We start from the raw sequence: 21,075 nt of genomic DNA on the forward strand, positions 1-21,075 counted from the left end.
GATGGTGGACCTCTCTTTTCATCTATCTCTCCAATCCTTTTGGGAGAATATGACCGTTGCGGGCCCAAGCAGGTGGACCTTCCCAATCAAACTCAAGATGTTGAAGCCATTGCTGCGGTCGTGGGCCTCCGAAAAGAAGGCCTCTTCCTTGACAATGAGAGCCAATGCCCTTGCTCAGATAGCTGCTCTCAACTCTAAGGAGGAATCTAGAAGTCTCCCTTCTCCGGAAGTCTCTCAGAGGTATGCCCTTCAAGGGCAATTGCAATCCTTCACCCACAGCGAGTTAGTGCACTGGAAGCAACACGCAAGATTCAAATGGCTCTCCGATGGGGATACTAATATTAAATTCTTCCATGCAATCGCCTCTACACAAAGAAGGGTCAATCGCATCGCCATGCTCAGCGTCAACAGTGACACCACCTCGGACAGAACCCTTATTTCTGACTCACTGGTGAATTGTTTTGCAGATTTATACTCTGATCACCAGCCAATCCGCCCCTTCTTCTAAAGGGTTAACCTATAGGTTATTCCATCAGCTGTAGCTAGCCTCATCGAGCTCCCCTTCTCTAAACGGGAAATTGAAATTGCAGCCCTTGGTCTTCCTCTGGATCGCGCTCCGAGCCCGGAAGGATACAACGGGGAATTTTATCACCATTGTTGGTCCTTCATCAGAGACGACATTTCCGGCATGGCCCGCTCATTTAATGAGTATGGCATCAGATACAGGAGTATTGGAGCCTATTTCATCGCCCTCATCCCGAAAAAAGATGGAGCAGAGCTCCTATCAGACTTCCGGCCGATGAGTCTCACCACTAGTGCATATAAGGTGATTACGCGCCTCCTTGCTAGTCGACTCAGGGCAGTCCTCCGTATTGCCATTCACCATGGCCAGCGTGCTTTAATTAATGGAAGAAACATTCTTGTTTCGGCCATGGCATGTCATGAACCTAGTCATCATTTCAAGGTCCGCAACCTGCCCAGATTCATCCTCAAGCTTGACTTCGAAAAGGCATTTGATGGAAGTAATTGGAAGTTTCTGGACACCCTCCTGGGGAAGATGGGATTCGGGGAAAAATAGCGCTTCAGGATCCAAAGTTGCATCTCCTTTGCAAGATTTTTTGTCCTTCTCAATGGAACAGTTTGTGGGTATTTTAAAGGAACCAGGGGAATCAAACAAGGAGACCCCCTCTCCCCCTTCCTCTTCAACGTGGTTGCAGAATATCTATCCTCCTTGATTTACTCGGCCAAGAACAGAGATGGCTCCTCCCCACGACAGATTGCACAGCCTTTGATATTCTGATTCTCCAGTATGCGGATGATACTATTTGCTTTGGGGTTGGTACTATGGATTAGATCAGAAAACTACGTGCTCTTCTAGGATTATTTGAATTGGCTTCCGGTTAGAACATAAACTAGGAAAAAACAACACTTCTTGGCTACCACATTGATCCAGTTGGGCTTCAGGATATGGCAGACTACTTGGGATGCTCGGTGCGAAATATGCCAACTACATATCTTGGGCTCCCACTTTTTGATTCTCGGCCTTCAGCGTCACTATGGTCCCCACTCATTGAGAAATTTGAAAAGAGGTTAGCCATTTGGAGGGGTAAACTCTTATCTACAGCGGGGCGTCTCACTCTCCTCAAGTCTAGTCTGGTTGGGCTGCCAAATTATTTGTTATTATTCATGCACTGTCCGGCCTCTGTCTGCTCCAAAATCGATGCCTTCCATCAGCGATTTCTCTTGAGAGGTTCAAAAGACACCTTCAGATACCATTTGGTTAGTTGGAAGAATATTTGCATGCCTCATAATACGGGAGGATTGGGCATCCAGCCTACAAGAGAAATGAAAAAGCTCTTATGCTCAAATGGATTTGGAGCTTCAACAACAAGCTTAACAGTTGGAGGAATATGGTGAAATTCTACATTCAATTTTCGGGTGCCTGGTGGAGAGAGGGTGGCACCGCTCACCTCCTTTCCCTGATATGGAAATCAATTTTCAAGCTCCTTCTAGTATTCAGAGATGCCACCTCGTTTCACACGGGCAATGGAAGGACCCTTCTCTTCTGGTCGGATGAATGGTGTGGCCCCCGATCCCTCTCGGAGGACTTCCCGGGGCTGCATAGGGTGGCTAGCTACTACCTTTCTTGCCCTGTGGCCGATTCATGGAGTAATCAGTCGTGGAGTCTTCTGTTCCATTGGGGACTAAATGATGAAGAATCATTGGCTTTTTTATCTCTCCTTACCAGACTCAGCAATATTACTATCCGGGAGCATTCAGTTGATAAGCTGATTTGGAAGCCCAACAATAATGGTTGATTCACTGTTACTTCTGCTTACTCTCATATCAGAAAGCAAAGACTACATTATTCATGAGCACAAGACGAATCTGGCTTGGAAACTCTTAGTGCCAAGCAAAATAAAAAATTTCATGTGGTCAGCCATCAAAGAACAAAATCTTACTTCAGACAACCTTCATAGAAGAGGCTTCACTACCCTTGATCTTTCTTGTCCCCTTTGTGGTGAGTGCGATGAGACAGTCCAGCAAATCCTCTTACACTGTGGATTTTTGTGGCAAGTCCAGATGAAGATTTTTCAGAAGATTGAACTCCAAGTGGGGCTACATCAAGACCTCTTTGGCACCTTTGAGATGGTTCAAGGGATTAACTTTCCTCAATTGGGCAAGTTAACACTTTCGGACTGTCATACTCATGTTCCATAGTGCATTTGGCTCGAGCGGAACAACCGGAGATTCAACTCCAAAGCTAGCACCCCGGACAACATGGCTTCTCATGCCATTGGCCTCATCTCGAGTTGGCTTCATACAAGGAAGGATTTTGCCACTCTATCGGGTGTTTCCCTTTGAGAAAATTGGAATTTGATACCCCATATGTCTGGCACCTGCAACTCCAAGTATGGCCATCTGGCATCCTCCCCCTTGCGACTGCATTAAGCTGAATTTTGATGGTAGTGTTATTGGTTGTCCTGGGCCAGCTAGAGCAAGCGGTGCGTTTAGAGGTCACAATGGAAACCCTATTATTTCTTATGCTGGTCCGATGGGCATAGTTGATTCTAATACTGTTGAAGTTAGTGCTCTGTTGTTCAGCCTCCAAATCTTCAAGGATCGCCTCCATGGCAAGTTAATCATTGAAGGTGACTAGAAGACTGTTATTAGTTGGTGTTCCAAAGACAGCTCCCCCCCTTAGCGCCACTGGCCCATCACTGATTGTATTGCTGACAATTTGTCTTCTACTCATTGTAATTGGAATCTCATTCCTAGATCAACCAACTCTTTGGCTAATAAATTGGCAAAATTCGGAACCTCTGAGCAATCTCTCATTGTTTGGAAAGGCTTCACTCCTTTGTAAATTGCACTTTTGAGTTTTTGTCTTAATAAAAATCAGCATCATTTCAAAAAAAAAAAAAAAAGACCCACCGTGTTTCTCCACTAGCTGTCGTGCTTAGTATTGTAATTCCAGATCCATTTTAGACAGACAGCATTATTCATCTCTTTTGTGGGGCAAATACCCAGCCCTCCCCTGAGCCGAGGGTGGCGGATCTCCCTCCAATTTACTAGATGGTATCTGAATGTATCTTCAAAACCACGCCAGAGAAAATGTCTTCTAATGGAGTCGATCTTTGAGTAGACCGAGTGAGACGGGGGAAGAAGCCATGGTATGGCCAGACACCAAGGCAAAAGACTGTGCAAGTCCAGTGCACAGCAATAGCAGCAACGGCCAAGGCCAAGTGCAAAGGCACGGCCCAGAGGGGCGCACACATATGGCTGGCCCGGCATCAGCTGCAGCAAAGGAAGACACGCTTGAGCTTGCCAAACGGATGGCCAAGGAACAAGGTGCACAACAACCCCAGCAGCCAGCCCAGACACAAGGCAGCACGCCAACAGAGAGTGCTGGCGGGGCGAAATGGGGTTGCTGGCGCCCAGAGAGTCCTAGCGGGGCGAAATGGGGTTGTTGGCGCCCATAGAGTCCTGGCGGGGCGAAATGGGATTGCTGGCGCCAAGAGAGTCCTGGCGGGGCGAAATGGGGTTGCTGGCGCCCATAGAGTCCTGGCGGGGCGAAATGGGGTTTCCAGGAGTCCTGCGCCAGCAGGACTCCAGGCGCCAGGCGCCAGGCGCGCGCCAACAGAGTCCTGGCGGGGCGAAATGGGGTTTCCAAGAGTCCGGCACCAACATGACTCCAGGCGCCAGGCGCCAGGCGCGCGCCAACAGAGTCCTGGCGGGGCGAAATGGGGTTTCCAGGACTCCAGCGCCAGCAGGACTCCTGACGCCAGAATTCGGATTTTTCGGATTCTGGCGGATTTCTTGGCGTTTTAGAGATTTCTAAAGCCAAAGGAGAGGTTATAAATAGAGGGGCCTCTCCCATTGTAAAGAAGTCGGGAAGGAGGTCGAAAAATCCTTAGTATTCTTTACTTTTCAAGTGTATAGAGAGAGTTTTTAGCCTTGGCCTTCAAGAGTGTTTGGCCATCCTTTGTAATCTTGTATTCTTAATACAAAGTAGGCTTTTCTTTGCTATATCTTAGTCCTTTCATTGTCCCTTTTGGCTTGCAACTTCTTGTGTGAAGTATTGGTTGGAGGATCCGAGGCTCAAGGAGGCTGACTAGTTCTTCGGAAGAGCTAGGCCGCACGGGGTAGATATTCCGCAAGGCTAGACGGACTTAGCCTAAATCTAACCACGTGACACCGAGGCTAAACATCTCATAAAAGATAGGAGGTAGTTGGGTAGGCCAGCCAAGCTGGATTTCAGCAAAGTGAACCTACCCGCAGTAGATAGGAGTTTGTCGCACCAAGTCGCCAGTCTCTTCTCGAACTTCTTAATGAGTGGGGGCCAAATGGCAACATTTGGTCGAGTATCAAATAAAGGAAGGCCGAGATAGGTGGACGGCATGCTGTCCAAGGAGCATCCCAAAAATTCAGCCATGTCGTGCAGGACCATATTATCAATATAGTATCCAAAAAGAGTAGTATTCCTTCAGTTTATTTGTTCCCATGATGCAAGCTCGAAAATGCCCAGGAAAGCCCGCAGTTTGCTGATCTAGTCCATAGTGCCAACCCCGAAACAGATGGTGTCGTCGACAAACTGAAGAATTGGGATGCCAAAAGCAATAAGCTCAGCAATAGAGAGTAACCATCCAACGTCTTTAGTCGAGTAAACCATAGAGGAAAGGTATCCAGCCACGATGTTGAAGAGTAGGGGGGCTAATGGGTCTCCTTGTCGAATGCCTTGGGTTTCTTTAGAATATCCACAAACAATTTCATTTAGGAGCACTGAGTAGCTAGTGAAGGAGATGCAGCTTTGAATCCAAAAACGCCATTTCTGACCAAACCCATTTTATCGAAGAGAGTATCTAGAAGCAGCCAACTAACCAGGTCAAAAGCTTTTTCAAAGTCCAGTTTGAGGATGAAACGAGGGAGCTTGAAGGACTTGAAGTAATACAAGAGTTCGTGGCCGGCCATTGCTGAATCTAGGATGTTCCTTCCCCTGATAAAGGTGCACTAAGCATGCTGAATGACGAAAGACAACACCGCCATGAGACGATTAGCAAGCAGATGCGCCTAAATCTTGTAAGTGCTAGTATGCAATGTGGCAGATTTTTTTTTTTTTGAAAAAGTATGCAAATAGATTAAAAGGAGAAGAACAAGTACAAACAAACCTAGGTCATAGGGACTTCCTCCACAACAAGGTGTTTGAGTGAAATGCCCGCCTTAGCCTGGGTGTTTGCCAAGTGATTGGCAGAGCGAGGAATATGCTTCCAATTACAATTCAAATGAGGAATTAAATTACATATTTCCGAATGCATATCCCAGTGATGCCACGGGGGCCTAATGGATTTTGCACACCAGTTGATGACCACCTTTGAGTCGCCTTCAATGCAAAGTGGACCCGACAGATGATTTGAAAAAATTTTAATTCCGTTTAGCAATCCCCGATGGTTCAGTTGTCGTGGAATCAGAGTTTCCAAGGGGGCCCGCATAAGAGAATAGGAGAGTGCCGTTTGCATTGTGTATCACTCCACCGTAGCCCGCAGGACCAAGGCAACCGAGAGCACTCCCATCAAAATTACTTGAAGTGGCCCAGGGGTGGTGGGGTCAAAATAGCCATGAACGGTGGGCGAGTGGGCTGAGAGAGCCTAGCAACTAACTGCTAATTTTCTCTGAAGTTGGTGCCACTAATGTTTCTGAATTCTTTTCGGTTAAAGAGCCAAATAGATACTTGGCCCAAGATTTGTTCAGTCAGAACTTCAACTGGGGAGGATTTGAATTTGAATTTGCTCTTGTTTCTTTTTTTCCATAGTTCCCATAGGATATGACCAATACAACATGATATAATCATCTTTCCTAACTTTGGGAGTCTGGATTCAATAAGTGAGAGGATAGTAGTTGATAGATTTGCAACAGCACAGTATTGGAGCCCAATTTTGTTCAGAAGAGAGGTCCAAACCGAATGGGCAAACTCGCATGATAGATGAATGATTGGCTGTTTCTAGGGAAAATTTGCAGAAAGGGCAAAGTGGGTCCTGGATTTGGGTACCCCTCCGGATTAAAGAATCAAAGGTGAGGATTTTATTTCAGCAGGTAAATGAAAAATTTTGCACGTGGCGGTGCAAGGAGGTTCCAAGCTGAGGCCGCATGGTGTCTTGGATGGGTTGTGGATGTTTTGCTTAGGAAGTTGTAGGCAGAGGCAGTGGAGAAAGATCCTTTTGAGCATGGTGTCCAAATTAAAGTATCATCTGAGTTATTTGGCCTCATTGCGAGAAGGCTTTCAAGGAGATTGGAGGCCAGAATGGCTTCAGGATCAAAGAAATTTCTTCTGAGATTTAAATTTCAATCCCCATTGTCTGACCAAATGTCCGAGATGAAGGCCTAGAATTGCCTGCAAGGCTAGAGATTGCTTCATGGCTAATTTTGAGGCAGGATTGGCCAGTCCACTAGTCATTCCAAAATTTCGTTGAGGTACCTTTTCCAATATAGCACTGTACTACATCTTTGAAGTCTGGCAGAAGTCGGATGATTTTTTTCCAGGCAAGGGAGAGAAAATAGAATCGTCCCCCTCAGTCCACCAGCCCGAATGCTTGTTAGCTTTTGCAGCTACTAGAGCTCTCCAAATTAAGGCAGGATAAAGATTGAATTTCCAGATCCATTTAAGGAGAAGGCAGAATTTTAAGTGGTAGTATCCTAGATACCCAAACCACCGAGAGATTTGGGTTTGCAAACCTGATCCCATTTTACTAGATGATATTTTTTTCCCCATTTGGCCCTTCCCCAAAGGAATCATCTTTTTAGAACCTCAATTCTATTCCTGACTCAAGCAAGACAACGGAACATGGACAAATAGTAGTTGGGAATTCCATGTAAACAAGATTTAATCAAAACCAGTTTACCTGCTTTAGAAAGGAATTTCCCCCTCCAGGAGGCCAAGCACCCTTCCAATCACTCAATGACAGGGTGCCAAGAAGCCTTGGAAGGGAGCCAAGGGGTCAGGGGGAGTCCCACATAAGTTCCAGCAGACATCTCGATTTTGCATCCAAGATAGCTTGCTATTGAGCAAAGCATACTTGGCTCGATGTTGAATCCTGTAATGGATGATTTTGACCAACTGATTTTTTGTCCCGATGAGATCTCAAATAAGCTCAGCAGGGCACTGATGTTGTGAATTTGGCTTAGGGAGCCTTCACAGAAAATAATTGTGTCATCTGCGTAGTGAAGGAGGCCAATGTCTTGAGCCGGATCAGAGGAGGTAGGCCTAAGCCAACCTTCCCTTTTAGCCAGTCAAATCATGGCGGCCAAGTGCTCCCCAATGAGTGTGAAGATAAAAGGGGAGAGAGGATCTCCCTGTCTGATACCCCTTGTGCTTTTGAAGTATTCGCATGGCTTACCATTAACTAGAAGAGAATATGAGGCATTCGAGATGCAGCTTCTCAACCTGAATCTCCAACGAGTGGTGAAGCCCATTTCACCGAAAAGGTGGTCAGTCAGCTTCCAATTGACCCGAACAAAGGCCTTCTCAAAGTCTAATTTGATGACAACTCTCAGTTGGTTCGATTTTTTAAAGGAATGAAGAAGTTCATGGGCTGCCATAGTTGAGTCCGGGATATTGTGGCCAGATATCAATGCACTTTAACATGGTCTGATAACACGAGGGAGAGCAGCCTTGAGATGGTTGGAGAGAATCCGGACTATAATTTTGTACGAGCTAGAGGTCAGGCTGATAGGTCTATAGTCTTGAGGGAGGGTTGAGTTGTTCTTTTTTTTGGATGAGGGCAATGAAAGAGGCACCAATGGAGTTATGGATGATTCCTACTTGATGGAAATTGTTAACAAAGGCATGTACATCACTTCTAATAACGTCCCAAGACTTTCGGTAAAATTCACCATTGAACCCGTCCAGCCCTGGGGCTATCCTTCGGCAAACCGAGAGCAACCTCATCAATTTCTTTTAGAGAGAAAGGTCTTTCCAGCAGAGCAACTTCAGACGCAGAAATACGATTAAATTCTATCTAGTCGAGAATAGGGCGGTTGAAGCTCTCCTCTGTATAGAGATCTGTAAAAAACTTCACAAAAACATTAGCAATGAAAACGCTATCCGTAATCTCCTCACCTTCAGAGAGAATGGAGGATATGCGGTTAGTTCTCCTACGGGCTGAGGCAATGGCATGGAAGAACTTTGTATTGCCATCCCCATTATTCAGCCAAAGAAATCTAGCCCGCTGCTTCCAGTGAGTGGTTTCATTTTTAAGGAGATTTGAGAAATCTAAATTTATATTGTTTCTAAAAATGAGTTCAGGGGGAGAGAGTGGTATTTGCTGTTCGAGGAGATCAATCTCAGAAAGGCGGTGCCGGATAGAATTTTTTGCACATGCAGCAGCAACATTGCGGCTACGAGCCCAGGGCCTGATCATTACTTTAGAGCTTTGAGCTTCAAAGGGAAGGACCACCCAGGGTTTGGGTGATGATTGAAATCTTCCCACCGTTTTTTCGGTTGGGGGGCAAAAGAACAAGGAACCAGGAGTTTTCAAATCTGAATGGAGAGTGTCCCCAGGTTGGGGGGTGAGAATTTATTAGTGTGACAGATCTAATCACTTCTTAAAAAAATACTGGGGTAAATTTGGAAAGCGTGATTAGCCTAATTCTAGTGTTTCTATAGAAAGTTAAAAAGTAATCTTCTCAGCAAGAAAAGTAAAAAACAGAATATAATTGTTCGATGAAGTGTTGAAGCTGAACACAAGCAATGTAACATACTATAAGTGGGCTTATACGGGTAAAATCAGTTTTGCAAGAATTTGATTTGGAAAGAACTGGTCCCATGGAATTAATGCAATAACCAATCAGCAATATTATTGATAATAATCAAGTGTTTCATGAGCGAACCAAACATACAGAAGTAGGTTGTCTTTTATTCGTGATACAATGCTAAGCGGTAAAGTGACTACTCCATATGTAAGGACCACTGATCATTAAAAGATTTATTTACCAAGGCCCTTAGAAAGCATCCCTTCTTTATTTTTTGCCCAAAGCTGGGATTAGTCAACATATATACTCCAGTTTGAGGAGTGTTAGAGGTAAGGGGTATTTTGGCAATCTTTACTAGCAGGTATATGTTTTTTTTAAAATGATACTAGCTGGTAGATGTTATAAGTTCTAATTAGACGTATACACCAATGTAATTTTTATGTTTTTTATATTACTGTTTGATGGCTGTAGATGAGATAAAAAGAATAGGGGTGTGATAGTCTTTTTTTTGTGATCACTTAGCCTATTAATAAAAGAGATTAGGGGTTGACCAGACAGCTTTCCAGTATATCCTCCTCCTCTCTTCTTCTTTTCTCTTACTTTTCTCTAACAAAATTCTTCCGTTTTCTTTATTTACACTAATGTATGCTTTAAACTCTTTAAACTTCATACTTCTTTCCAGTTGCCAGCTCAATCTTTATTCTAATTTCTAGATAAAGGTTTTATCATCATTTCAGGAACCTAACAGAACAAAAGGAAAAAAGAAATGCAAGCCTAGAAGCTCTTCGTTTATATATATATATATATATATATTCAAACATTATGTATGTATTAAACTTCATGCTTCTTTCCAGTTGCCAGCTCATCTTTATTCTAATTTCTAGGTAAAGGTTTTACCATCATTTTTAGAACCTAAAAGAACAAAAAAGAAAAAAGACACGCAAGCCTAGAAGCTCTTCGTTGGTGCTAAAAAATGGACTAACTCCAAGATCTAGCACTATTCAAATCCCATCAGATTTTCATCCCCAAAATGCCTGGTGTCAAACCAATCGCCTTAGATCCGCTAACAATGTTAAAATTCAGTAGCACATGCTACAAGCATGTGGACTACAGTAAAAGAAAGAAAGACGAAAGCATAAAATTTAAAAAAAAAAACTAGTAGCAGATACACCATGGAAAATATACAAAAGCCTATAATTGATCTTTTTTTTCTGCTTATAAACAATTGTTCTTTTATAACAATTATAAGTTCAAAGCAAATCAGAGAATGAGACAGCCAATCACACCCTGCTTCAATGCTCCAACTCTTGGAAAGTGTGAACCTCAATCCTAGGTAAGACGGGGCTTCAATTCTATATGTCGGCTGATCTGCTATCTTTTAGTAAGTCGCTCGTTGGTTCCTCCCTCCCTGGGCTTGGAAAACTTATGGTCTCTGCTTGCACTGGATTCATCCCCGGGGGGATTTGGAATGAGCGCAACCGCAGACGATTTGAGGCTAAATGTGATTCTGTAGAAAGAGTTGCTGAGTGTGTTTTGGGTCAGATCTCAGTGTGGCTTCTTACCAAGAGGCCTTTTTTCCTCTTTCGTGGGCACCTCTATTCGCGACAACTAGTGCACAATGGCAAGAATGAGGTTTGTCTCCAAGGCCCCAGTTATGCAAGAATGGATCCCCCCAAAGCACGGTTTCCTAAAGTTGAATTTTGACAGTTCCTCTCTGGGCAATCCTGGGATCACAAGTTTTGGGGGAGTTATCTCAGATCTCTTTGGCAACCAGCTTTTCTCGTATGCTAGCCCATTAGGCTTTGTCGATTCCACGTTGAGTGAGCTTCAAGGTCTTCTTAATGGGCTTGGAGTTTTCAGAGAAAATTATAGTGGCCCTTTGCATATTGAAGGAGACTCAAAGGTGGTAATTGGTTGGTGCGAGTTCAAGTATGCTTCCTCTCCCCCGTGGCGCTCTTTTAGGGAGATTCTCGAAATTGTTTCTCAATTTTCTTGTATTTGGTCTCACATTGAGATCTGCCAATTCGGCAACTGATGTGCTAATCAGGACTAGAGCAAACCTTCAATCTCTTGTTGTGAGGAATTTGCTCCTGTAACTTCGGTATTGTCTTGTTATTATATAAAATATACATTTTTATCAAAAAAAAAAAAAAAAAAAACATAAGTCCTAAGCAATTGCTTTTCAGTAATTGATCTCTAATGCTTGTATTCCCTATGGCCTTTTTTGTATTCTTATTTTATTGCCAATATAGTTCACATTGTTTCAGAAAAAAAAATACACCATAGCACTAACTACTAGTAAAAACTACCTTTCAAATGCAAATTCCGGTGCTAGAAGTCCATATCGATCCACAAAATCACAGTACATCCGACGAGTAGGATAACCTGCAAGACTTATACGAACAGCCTCTAAAACACCCTGCACAACAAAAAAAATAATAATAATAACCCTGCATGATCCATCAACATCAAAAATGTCTGCAATATAAATATGTACAAGTAGTTGACTAACAGGACAAAGGTCAGCCCATCAGGTTACACATAGCAGACTCAAAACATGACCTGTCAGGTGTACCATTTCACCTCCACCAAGTCACTCATTTAGATCCATTTAAAAATAAAAAATAAAACACATTTAGCTCCAATTTTGGAGCTACGTTTTCTAGATTACCATGGCCAAGCCCTTCTATAAACATTGCCTAGGCCCTGCCCTAAAGCATTACGAAGGCACAAGGCAGTCACATTTAAACATTTAGCTTCAAGAGAAGTCCGTGGCATATGTGCAGTTCTCAGAGCTAATGCAGTATTTAAAAAACATGCAATTAGGATACCGTATATAGTAATCAACAGGGAATTCTAAGGTCACTGACCCCACATCGTAACTGGTGTAACACACTCTTATTCTCAAACAGTTGAGGACGGTTCAAAGAGTTTGGCTTAACACAGCGAATATAATGTGGTTCTGTCGAGTTCAGTGTTTCCATCAGAGCTTGAAGTTGTTGCTGGATACAAGGAAATAACAAAGGAACATAGAAACGAATAAGTAACAAAAGCCAAGAATATAATTTATCAACTTTTTTTTTAAAACTAAAAAAAAAAAAAAAAAACAGTCAAGAATCTAAAGTTCCAATTTCGTTAGATAGAGAAAGCTTTGTATTTGTCGTTGCCTTTAAGATAATTTTCATTTCTCTCAAAAAAAAAGAAAAAAAAAAAGTCAAAGGATCAAAATTAATAGCAAAGCTTAATCCACATTGCAGTTAATACTTCTAAACTTACTAAATTTCTCAAGGAAAACAAAATATTACCTTAAATCTAGAAGCCACAGACGAGAACTTGTAATTTGACCTGGAAAACTCTTGAGTTGAAGGAAAAAGACTAGCGACAAATGTACATTTGGATGATGACAATAGATTGCAGTGTTCAAGCACAACATAGTCCCGGTTTTTCTCTAGAAATGAATTTGTATGATATGACACCTATGAAAGAATACTTAAAAAATTAGAAAATTTGCAAGTTGTAGTTTATCAGAAAATTTATCAAATTATAAAATTGCAGACCATAACAGAAGAAGATCACTTGCCTTGCCAGCATAATGAGAGAGAGTAAAATCTGTCTCAGAAAATTTAGGCTTTTCTAATCTAGAATGTGTCCCCAAATTCTGATACAGTTTTGTGGAAAATGTAATGTGTGTTGATTTAGGAAACATGCTGCATAGACAAATAATAAATAAACAGAAGTCGGTTTAACAAAAAATAGTAAAGAATTGTAGAGGAAATCAAAAATTACAATAACTCAGAGGAAGAGAAAGCATATACCAAGCTTCGTCCAAGAGAGCAATTATTCCAATAGGTTTCTACAAAAAATTAAAAGAGTAAGATCCTCAAATCAGTTAGAAAATTAAATAAACAGATTATCCGAGTCACAGACTGGCTGATCATTGGGGCTCTTCTTAGCATAAAGAAAGTAGCTTTCTTTTTAATAGGAGACAATTATATTAAAGAAAGAAAATGTACAAAGAAAACATCAAAGCCAACCAAAGACCAGAAGCTACAGAAAGTGAAAAAATTCATCAAGAAAAAAGAATCATTGAACATCTAATGGGAAATGATTCCCACAACCAATCACTCGAAAGTAACTCCATCAAGCTAAACAATCTGCCATCCAGTTCCATCATAAATTTGAAATAAACATCAAGTTTCATTAGAAATTTGAAGTAAACATTAAGTTTCATCAAGGTTGCACTGCTAAGTGCATGCATCCAAGTATATTTTAGAAAAAAAAAAGAAGTACGGGCATCCAAGTTAACTGAAGAGTTTTAGAAATGCGACAAACTTCATCATAAATATAAGGGGGGGTTAGTTAACATTGAAGTTGAAGTTGAAGTTAGACTTCAAATTCAAGGCTATGACTTAATTCAACTTCAACTTCAAGTTGGGTGTTAGTGCCCCAAAATGAAAACAGAGAATATAAGAAAGCTTCTCAATTGTAAAGGAGTGAAAAGAACCTTCTCAATAAGATCCAAAACATCTTGGTTGTCTATGAACTCAATGTAACTCCAATTGATTTTTTCTTTCTTATACTCCTCCTGTTCCATCTTAAAAACATGCTGAGAAAAGGAAAAACAACATACGTAAGATGCTAAAGCACAAACACTTCAACTCCAAGCACTTCTAGGTAAACACGAACCTCATTAAAATGCTGCTGAAGTTTTTCATTAGCAAAGTTGATGCAGAACTGCTCAAAACTGGCAAGAGAAGAAATGATAAGAAAAAAAGAAAGAAATAGTCCTTCTCACTCAATCAAAACTAACCAATGATTCGAACATCTTGACACACAACAACCAATAGTACATAAAAACATCAATTAATTCACTCAAACACAAACTACATGAAAAACGCCAGCAAAAAAGCCAGTATCTGTATGTAAATGTACTACTCCAATGTGGGAAATAACTACAAAACCTATTGTATAGGCCAATAGTGATAAGTGGGAAAACGTTCCACATTGGTAAGGGTTAAGAAAGGGTATTGGGTTATAAGGTTGAGAAATAGGTATCTAAGTGGCTAGTCATTTTGTGATGGAACCGGGGCTCAATCCAACAAAGATATCAAAGCAAGATGTCTTCATGGGGCAAGGCCTAGATTGCGCTCCATAAGAGTTTGTCTACTCTATTGAGAGTTCATACCCCCGTCTTAAGCCTGTTATATATTAGTTTGGACGTAAAGGGGAGTGTTGAGTGGAAAAAAGTCTCACATTGATAAGTATTAAAAACATATTATTAGGTTATCAAGTTGAGCAATAAGCCTCTTAAGTGGCTAGTCATTTTGGGATGGAAATGGGTTCAATCAAACAAACAACAACAAGCCAGTAGAAGTAAGATATAGACAAAAAAGTCATATCAGATTAACTGTATCAAGGGAGGGAAAAGAAGCTAGAAAAAGGAAACCAGCATAATGCTGGCTAAACCAAATTACAACAAAAGATTATAATGAAAACATCATGCAACTTTAGGAGGGATCGGATCTTCAAGAAGCAATTGCTACAAGCTAATACCAAAAAACCTGAACCCAAGAAACGGTGAGAAGCTAAAGAGTCTGTCATTCTATTAGTGCTCCGCAAAACATGAACCCAAGAAACCTTAAGTGAGATGAAAATGTCACAAATCTCAACATAAATATTGCACAATCACATTGTAGAGCTTTTTTTTTTTTAAATGATGTTGATTTTTATTAAGACAAAAGCTCAAAAGAGCAAATTACAAAGGAGGGAATCCTTCCCATACAATGAGAGATTGTTGGGAAGTTCCGAATTTTGCCAATTTATCAGCCGAAGAGTTGGTTGATCTAGGAATGAGATTCCAATTACAATGCGTAGAAGATACAATGTCAACAATACTATCAATGATGGGCCAGTGGCGCCAAGAGGGAAGGCTGTCTTTGGAACACCAACTAATAACCGTCTTCGAGTCGCCTTCAATGATTAACTTGCCATAGAGACGATCCCTGAAGATTTGGAGGCCGAACAGTAGAGCACTAACTTCAGCAGTATTAGAATCGGCAATGCCCAACGGACCAGCATAAGAAAGAATGGGGTCTCGATTGTGCCCTCTGAATACACCACCTGCTCCAGGACATCCAATAGCACTACCATCAAATTTCAGTTTTATGCAGTCGCAAGGGGGAGGATCCCAGATAGCCATTCTAGGAGCTCTGCTAGGGCGAGACATGTGAACGATCAAATTCCAATTTTCCCAAAGGGAAACCCCCGATAGAGTGGCAAAATCCTTCTTTGTATGAAGCCAACTCGAGATGAGGCCGACGGCATGAAAAGTCGTATTGTCTGGGGTGCTAGCTTTGGAGTTGAATCTCCGGTTGTTCCGCTCGAGCCAAATGCACCATGGAACATGCGCCAGACAGGCCAAAAAAACTAACTTACCCAGTCGAGGAAGGAGAATCCCTCGAACCATCTCAAAGGTGCCAAAGAGGTCCTGATGTAGCCCCAATTGGAGCCTGGTTTTCTGACCAAACTTGCCACGAAAATCCACAGTGTAAGAGGACATGTTGGACTGTCTCTTCGCACTCACCACAAAGGGGACAAGAAAGATCGGGGGCAGTGAAGCCTCTTCTATGAAGGTAGTCTGAAGTAAGAATTTGTTCTCTGATGGCTGACCACATGAAGAATTTGATTTTGCTTGGTGCTGAGAGTTTCCAAACAAGATTTGCCTTGTGCTCATGAGGACTGTAGTCTTGCTTTCTAATATAATAGTAAGCCGAAGTGACAGTGAATTGGCCATTATTACTGGGCTTCCAAATCAGCTTATAAACTGAGTGCTCCCGAATAATAGTACTGCTGAGTTTAGTAAGGAGAGAACAAAAAGTCAACGATTCCTCATCATTTAATCCCCGATGAAACTGAAGACTCCACAAGTGATCACTCCATGAATCAGCCACAGAGCAAGAGAGGTTGTTTGCCACCCTATGCAGCCCCGGAAAGTCCTCTAAGAGAGATCGGGGGCCACACCATTCATCCGACCAGAAGAGAAGGGTCCTTCCATTTCCCGTGTGAAATGCGGTAGCATCTCTGAATACTGAAGGAGCTTGAAAACTGATTTCCATATCGGGAATAGGAGGCGAGCAGCGCCACCCTCTCTCCACCATGCACCCGAAAACTGAAGGTAGACTTTCACCATATTCTTCCATAAACTGTTATGCTTGTTGTTGAAATTCCAAATCCAATTGAGCATAAGAGCTTTGTTCATTTCCCTTGTAGGCCGGATGCCCAATCCTCCCCTATTTTTTGTTTAAAATGTTGATAATTTTATTTCAAAGAGAAGGAGGATACATCAAGGTAGACTTCCCCTAACAACAAGAGATTGAAGAGGGAAGGGGGAATTGACTGATCTAAGTACATGAGACCAAGTACAACAAAATGGTAGAAACAACGTCCAAAAAAAAAAAAAAATCTGCCAATGACACCATGAGGGAAGGATGAGGTGGAGTACCATCCGATGACGACCTGGGAGTCTCCCTCCACGATAAGGGGAATACTGAAGCGGTCCTGAAAAATACGCAAGCCATGAAAGAGACCAAAGAGCTCAACAGTGGTTGAGCCAGCAATACCAAGAGTGCCAAGTTATGAGAGTATGGCAGTGCCTCCCGGATCAAAAATACTTCACCAAGACTAGTCAAATCCGGGTTCCCAAAGGCGCTACCATCAAAGTTCAGCTTATAATATCTGGTGGGAGAAGGCGCCCATACAGCAACTTGGTGGGGGGCCAAAGGGACAGACATCTAAGCAATAATCTTCCAGTTGGTGAGAGTTCGAGCACAAGAGAGGCAGGTGAATTCTTTCTGGGAGTGGATCCAGGTAGAGATGAGCCTTGTGTCAATGTATGAAACCACTACAGCAGCGCGGAAAGCACAGTCAAACCGTCTGGATTTCCTCTCATTCCAGAGGTACCAAAGGACAAAAGCAATACAGGCAACTAGCGGAAGCTTGCCAAAGCTGGCAAGGCGGGTCCTAGAGAAGCGACACGTGGTGCTCAGGTCGAGTGGGATGCAAAAGCTGAGTCCCATACTATCAATCATGCAAGTCCAGACCTCCTAGGCAAAGCCACATTGGAGGAGAGGGTGACTAACAGTTTCAGCCTTCGTCCCGCATAAGGGGCAAAGAGGATCGGGAGTGGTGTTACCACACCTAATAAGGTTGTCTGCAGTGAGGATCTCGTTGCGACAGGCACTCAAAAGAAAAAACTTCACCTTGGGCAGGGCCAAGAGGCACCAAGCAAAAGCTACCGGGGGCGGATGGCCAGGTCCATTCCATAAGATGGTGGTAGGCCGAGGAGACTGAGAATCGCCCACTGTCATCAAGGAGCCAAATCATCCGGTCAGCCGTCTAAGGACGGACCTTAACACTATCAAAACTATCAATCAGACAACATACAGAAATGACTTCCTCATCAGTATAGTCGCGTCTAAGGCAAAGATTCTATGAGTCATTCCCCCAAGTGTCAGATACAGATAAGTTGCGGATGGTGGTGAGCTAAAACAGTGGTGGATAAGACGAGGAAAGAGAGCCATCGCCCGACCACCAATCCGTCTAGAAACGCAAACTGAAGCCATCCCCAACAAAGAATCGAATGGCAGTGCAGAATGTGGAGAGCAAATGGAACATGGACTTCTAGATGGGGGAGAGGTGACGACAGTTGCTATCAGTGATCCATCTATCGCCAAGACATCGAAGCTTGAAGACAACCAATGGCTTCTATGAAGCCACCGAGGTAGAGTTGAGCTTCCAGAACCACTTAAGCAATAGAGCATGCCCCATTTCCTTGGTGCATCTGATCCCGAGACCACCCAAAAACTTTGGCATACACACTTCATCTCAACTGACAAGGTGATAGTGAAACTCATTTCCAGTGCCATGCCACAAAAAACGTCTCTTGATCATGTCAATGTGCCGACTAATAGAGGAGGGACAAGCTAGGAAAGAGAGGAAGTAGTTAAGAATACACGCATGGCATGAGTTTAAGAGGATCAATCTACCCGCTTTGGAGAGCATCTTACCCTTCCATGTGGAGAGGTGTCGCTCAAGCCGCTCAATCATTGGGGCCCATAGTCCCATCCGTGGTCTACTATCAATAAAAGGGAGGCCTAGATAGTACGTGGGAGCAATTGCAACCAGACATCCCAAAGTCTCTGCCATGATCTGAACCACGAGGAGATCAATATGATATCCCATAATGGTTGTCTTCCCTAGTTTACTTTCTAACCAAAAGTGATCTCAAAAAGGCCGAAAAGGGCCTTGATGTTACAGACCTGATCTAGTGTGTCAACGCCGAAGCATAGTGTCGTCCACAAACTAGAGCAGGGGGTATAAAAACAACTCTGATTAGAGATGGCCTCTAGCAAACCAATGTTGCGAGCAGAGTAGAACATAGAAGATAAGTACTCAGCAATGATGTTGCAGAGAAGCGGGGAGAGGGAGTCTCCCTGACGGATGCCTCGAGTGTCCTAGAAGAAGCCACCGACCATGCCAATGAGGAGCAAGGAGTACGAAGCAGAAGAGACACAACTGCGGATCCAAAACCTCCATTTGTCTCTGAACCCCATACATTGCATAATGACATCCAAAAGGGACTAACCCGGTCAAACGCTTTCTCGAGGTCCAACTTGAGAACAAATAGCGGCCGACCATCTTGGCGAAATGATCCACAATCTCATGTGTGGCTATAGCTGAATCAAGTATGTCACAGCCTATGATAAAAGCGCTTTGACCCTGATGGATGATGGAAGGAAGAACAACCTTGAGACGACGAGCCAAGATGCGGGCAATGATCTTGTATGGAGACTTGAAACGAGACTGATCGGTCAGTAATCTTGAGGGCGTTCCACACTACCTTTCTTGGGGACCAGAGCAATAAGGGAAGCACCCACACTCTTAAATGTGATTCCACAACCATAGAAACTTCAGACCATGGAAATGATATTTGATCTCAAAGCGGGCCAACAAGCCCTGTAGAATTCCCCATGGAACCCGACAGGCCCCGGTGCCCTATCCTGGGGGAGTCCCAGTACCGCATCCTCAACCTCCAAGTCGGAGAAAGGAAGCTCAATAAAGCTTGCCAAAATGGGAGAAATTGCGGTGAAGCGAAGGCTGGAAAGTCTGGATCAGTGGTGGCATTCCTCCCTGTATAGATCTACAAAAAAATTGAGAAAAGCATCAGTAATGGAGGTCCTATCCAAGGTAACCTTGTTGCAAATAGACAAGGAGGTGACCCAATTAGTCCTCTTGCGGACCGAGGTGATACCATGGAAGAACTTTGTGTTAGCATCACCCTCAGCCAACCACTTGAAGCCCTTTTGCTTCCACTGAACCCTTAGAGTTAAAAATAGTTTGAAAACTGCATTGAAGAGAGATGTTGCTAGAAATCTCATCATGAGTAAAACATCTTTGTTCCTCGACCATATCAAAAATCTGAGACTGGAGAGGATTTCTGAGAGGTGGCAGTAAGGCGACGCTCCTAGAACCAATATTTGAGCTTTTCTTTGAGACGCTTTTAACTTGCATGGGAGAGACGATGTTGCCGCCAAAATGCTTATCCAACAGCCAAAAATTATCAAGCCTGAAAGGGGCAGGCCCCCCATTTATCAAGTTTGGTATCAATCTAAGCAGACCAATAATCAAAGCCAGCGCGGCTCAAGACCGATCCACAAGTGTTGTCGTAGAGTCTGACCATTAGACTATGTAAACACTCTGCCAGAGAGGTTGATTCCTTCCAGTTCAAAACCGCTAATAAAGTTGGCAAATTGCCTCATGGTTGTAATAGTCCTAGAGGTAGGGGGAGACTTCTCATTGCAAACGTGGGTTGCGTTGAAATCCCCAACAAGGAGTAAGGGAATGGGCCAAAGAGGCAGAAGGTAAGAAAGCTCATCCCAAAAGGAGTGTCATTCCCGGTATCTAGTAGGGCCACAAATGCCAGCTAGCCCCAAAGTGAATTCAGTGGATCTGTCATGCAACTTAATTCCAATAGTGAAGGAGCCAGTCACGTGATCTAAGACTTCAACCACAAAGGAGTTCCAAAGAAGAAAGAGGACACCAGAAAAGCCAATTGCATTGATAGCAAGCCACTCCAAATTATTACAATCCCAAAGGTCATGCATAATGGAATTGGAAGGATTCTAACATTTAGATTCTTGGAGGATCACAATAGATGGGTGATTTTGGAAAGAAGATTTTGAATAGTAGCATGCATTCTAGGAGATCCAATCCCTCGAACAATTCCAAGAAAGAATAATCATTTCTTGTCTTTTCTGCTAACTCCTGATGTTGTCTTGCCACCCGAGAGGTTATCATTGTAAACCACTCTCATTCTTCGAGCCAGCTCAAAAATATGACCCCATGTTTCTTCATCAAACTGGTGGTGCTCATTCTGCAAAACCAAGTAGAACTGCCGATTTCTGTCATCCGACAAGGGGAAGCAAAAGTCCCCAACAACCATTTCCCCTGGCTGGCGGGAGGGCCACTGGGTTCCCAGAAGGGGGCTTGGACAACAGTGCGGCAATGGCACTAGTAGGTGGCCAAATGAGGAGGTGATCTAGTAAACAGGGCGGTTGAGCTGACTGGTCACAGACGAGGAGGATGATGAGGACTCACTGTCAGAAAGGGGAGGGGAGGTGGGTCTGGCTCAAAGGTGAGGGGTCCATACGAGCAATGGGAGGGGCAATGACAGCAAACAGGTGTGTTGGGGGGGGGGGGGGGGGGGGGGGGGGGGGGGGGGGGGGGGGGGGGTGTTGGTTGTTAGGATCGAGGTGTAGACCTTTACCCATT

At 43.3% G+C, this 21,075-nt stretch overlaps 1 protein-coding gene across 5 annotated transcripts in view; it reads right to left on the reverse strand.

Moving 5' to 3' along the window:
• Positions 1–21,075, reverse strand: part of LOC137955872 (myosin-15) — a 132,283-nt gene that overhangs the window by 92,011 nt on the left and 19,197 nt on the right. For all 5 annotated transcript variants that reach the window (XR_011113188.1, XR_011113189.1, XM_068803055.1 and 2 more), the window contains 7 exons: positions 13,933–13,990; positions 13,751–13,852; positions 13,062–13,099; positions 12,827–12,953; positions 12,552–12,722; positions 12,117–12,248; positions 11,556–11,665 (listed from right to left, as the gene is read on the reverse strand). Coding sequence is in view for 3 of the 5 variants with exons in the window: in XM_068803055.1 (XP_068659156.1) it covers positions 11,556–11,665; positions 12,117–12,248; positions 12,552–12,722; positions 12,827–12,953; positions 13,062–13,099; positions 13,751–13,852; positions 13,933–13,990 (738 nt within the window). In the remaining 2 variants the exon portion in view is untranslated. The remainder of the gene's footprint in view (positions 1–11,555; positions 11,666–12,116; positions 12,249–12,551; positions 12,723–12,826; positions 12,954–13,061; positions 13,100–13,750; positions 13,853–13,932; positions 13,991–21,075) is intronic.

This window comes from Aristolochia californica, unplaced genomic scaffold (assembly GCF_029961685.1).
Source record: "Aristolochia californica isolate CCGP_79_NKW_82.1479 unplaced genomic scaffold, dmAriCali1.0.hap1 SCAF_2, whole genome shotgun sequence".
Taxonomy (NCBI): Eukaryota; Viridiplantae; Streptophyta; class Magnoliopsida; order Piperales; family Aristolochiaceae; genus Aristolochia; species Aristolochia californica.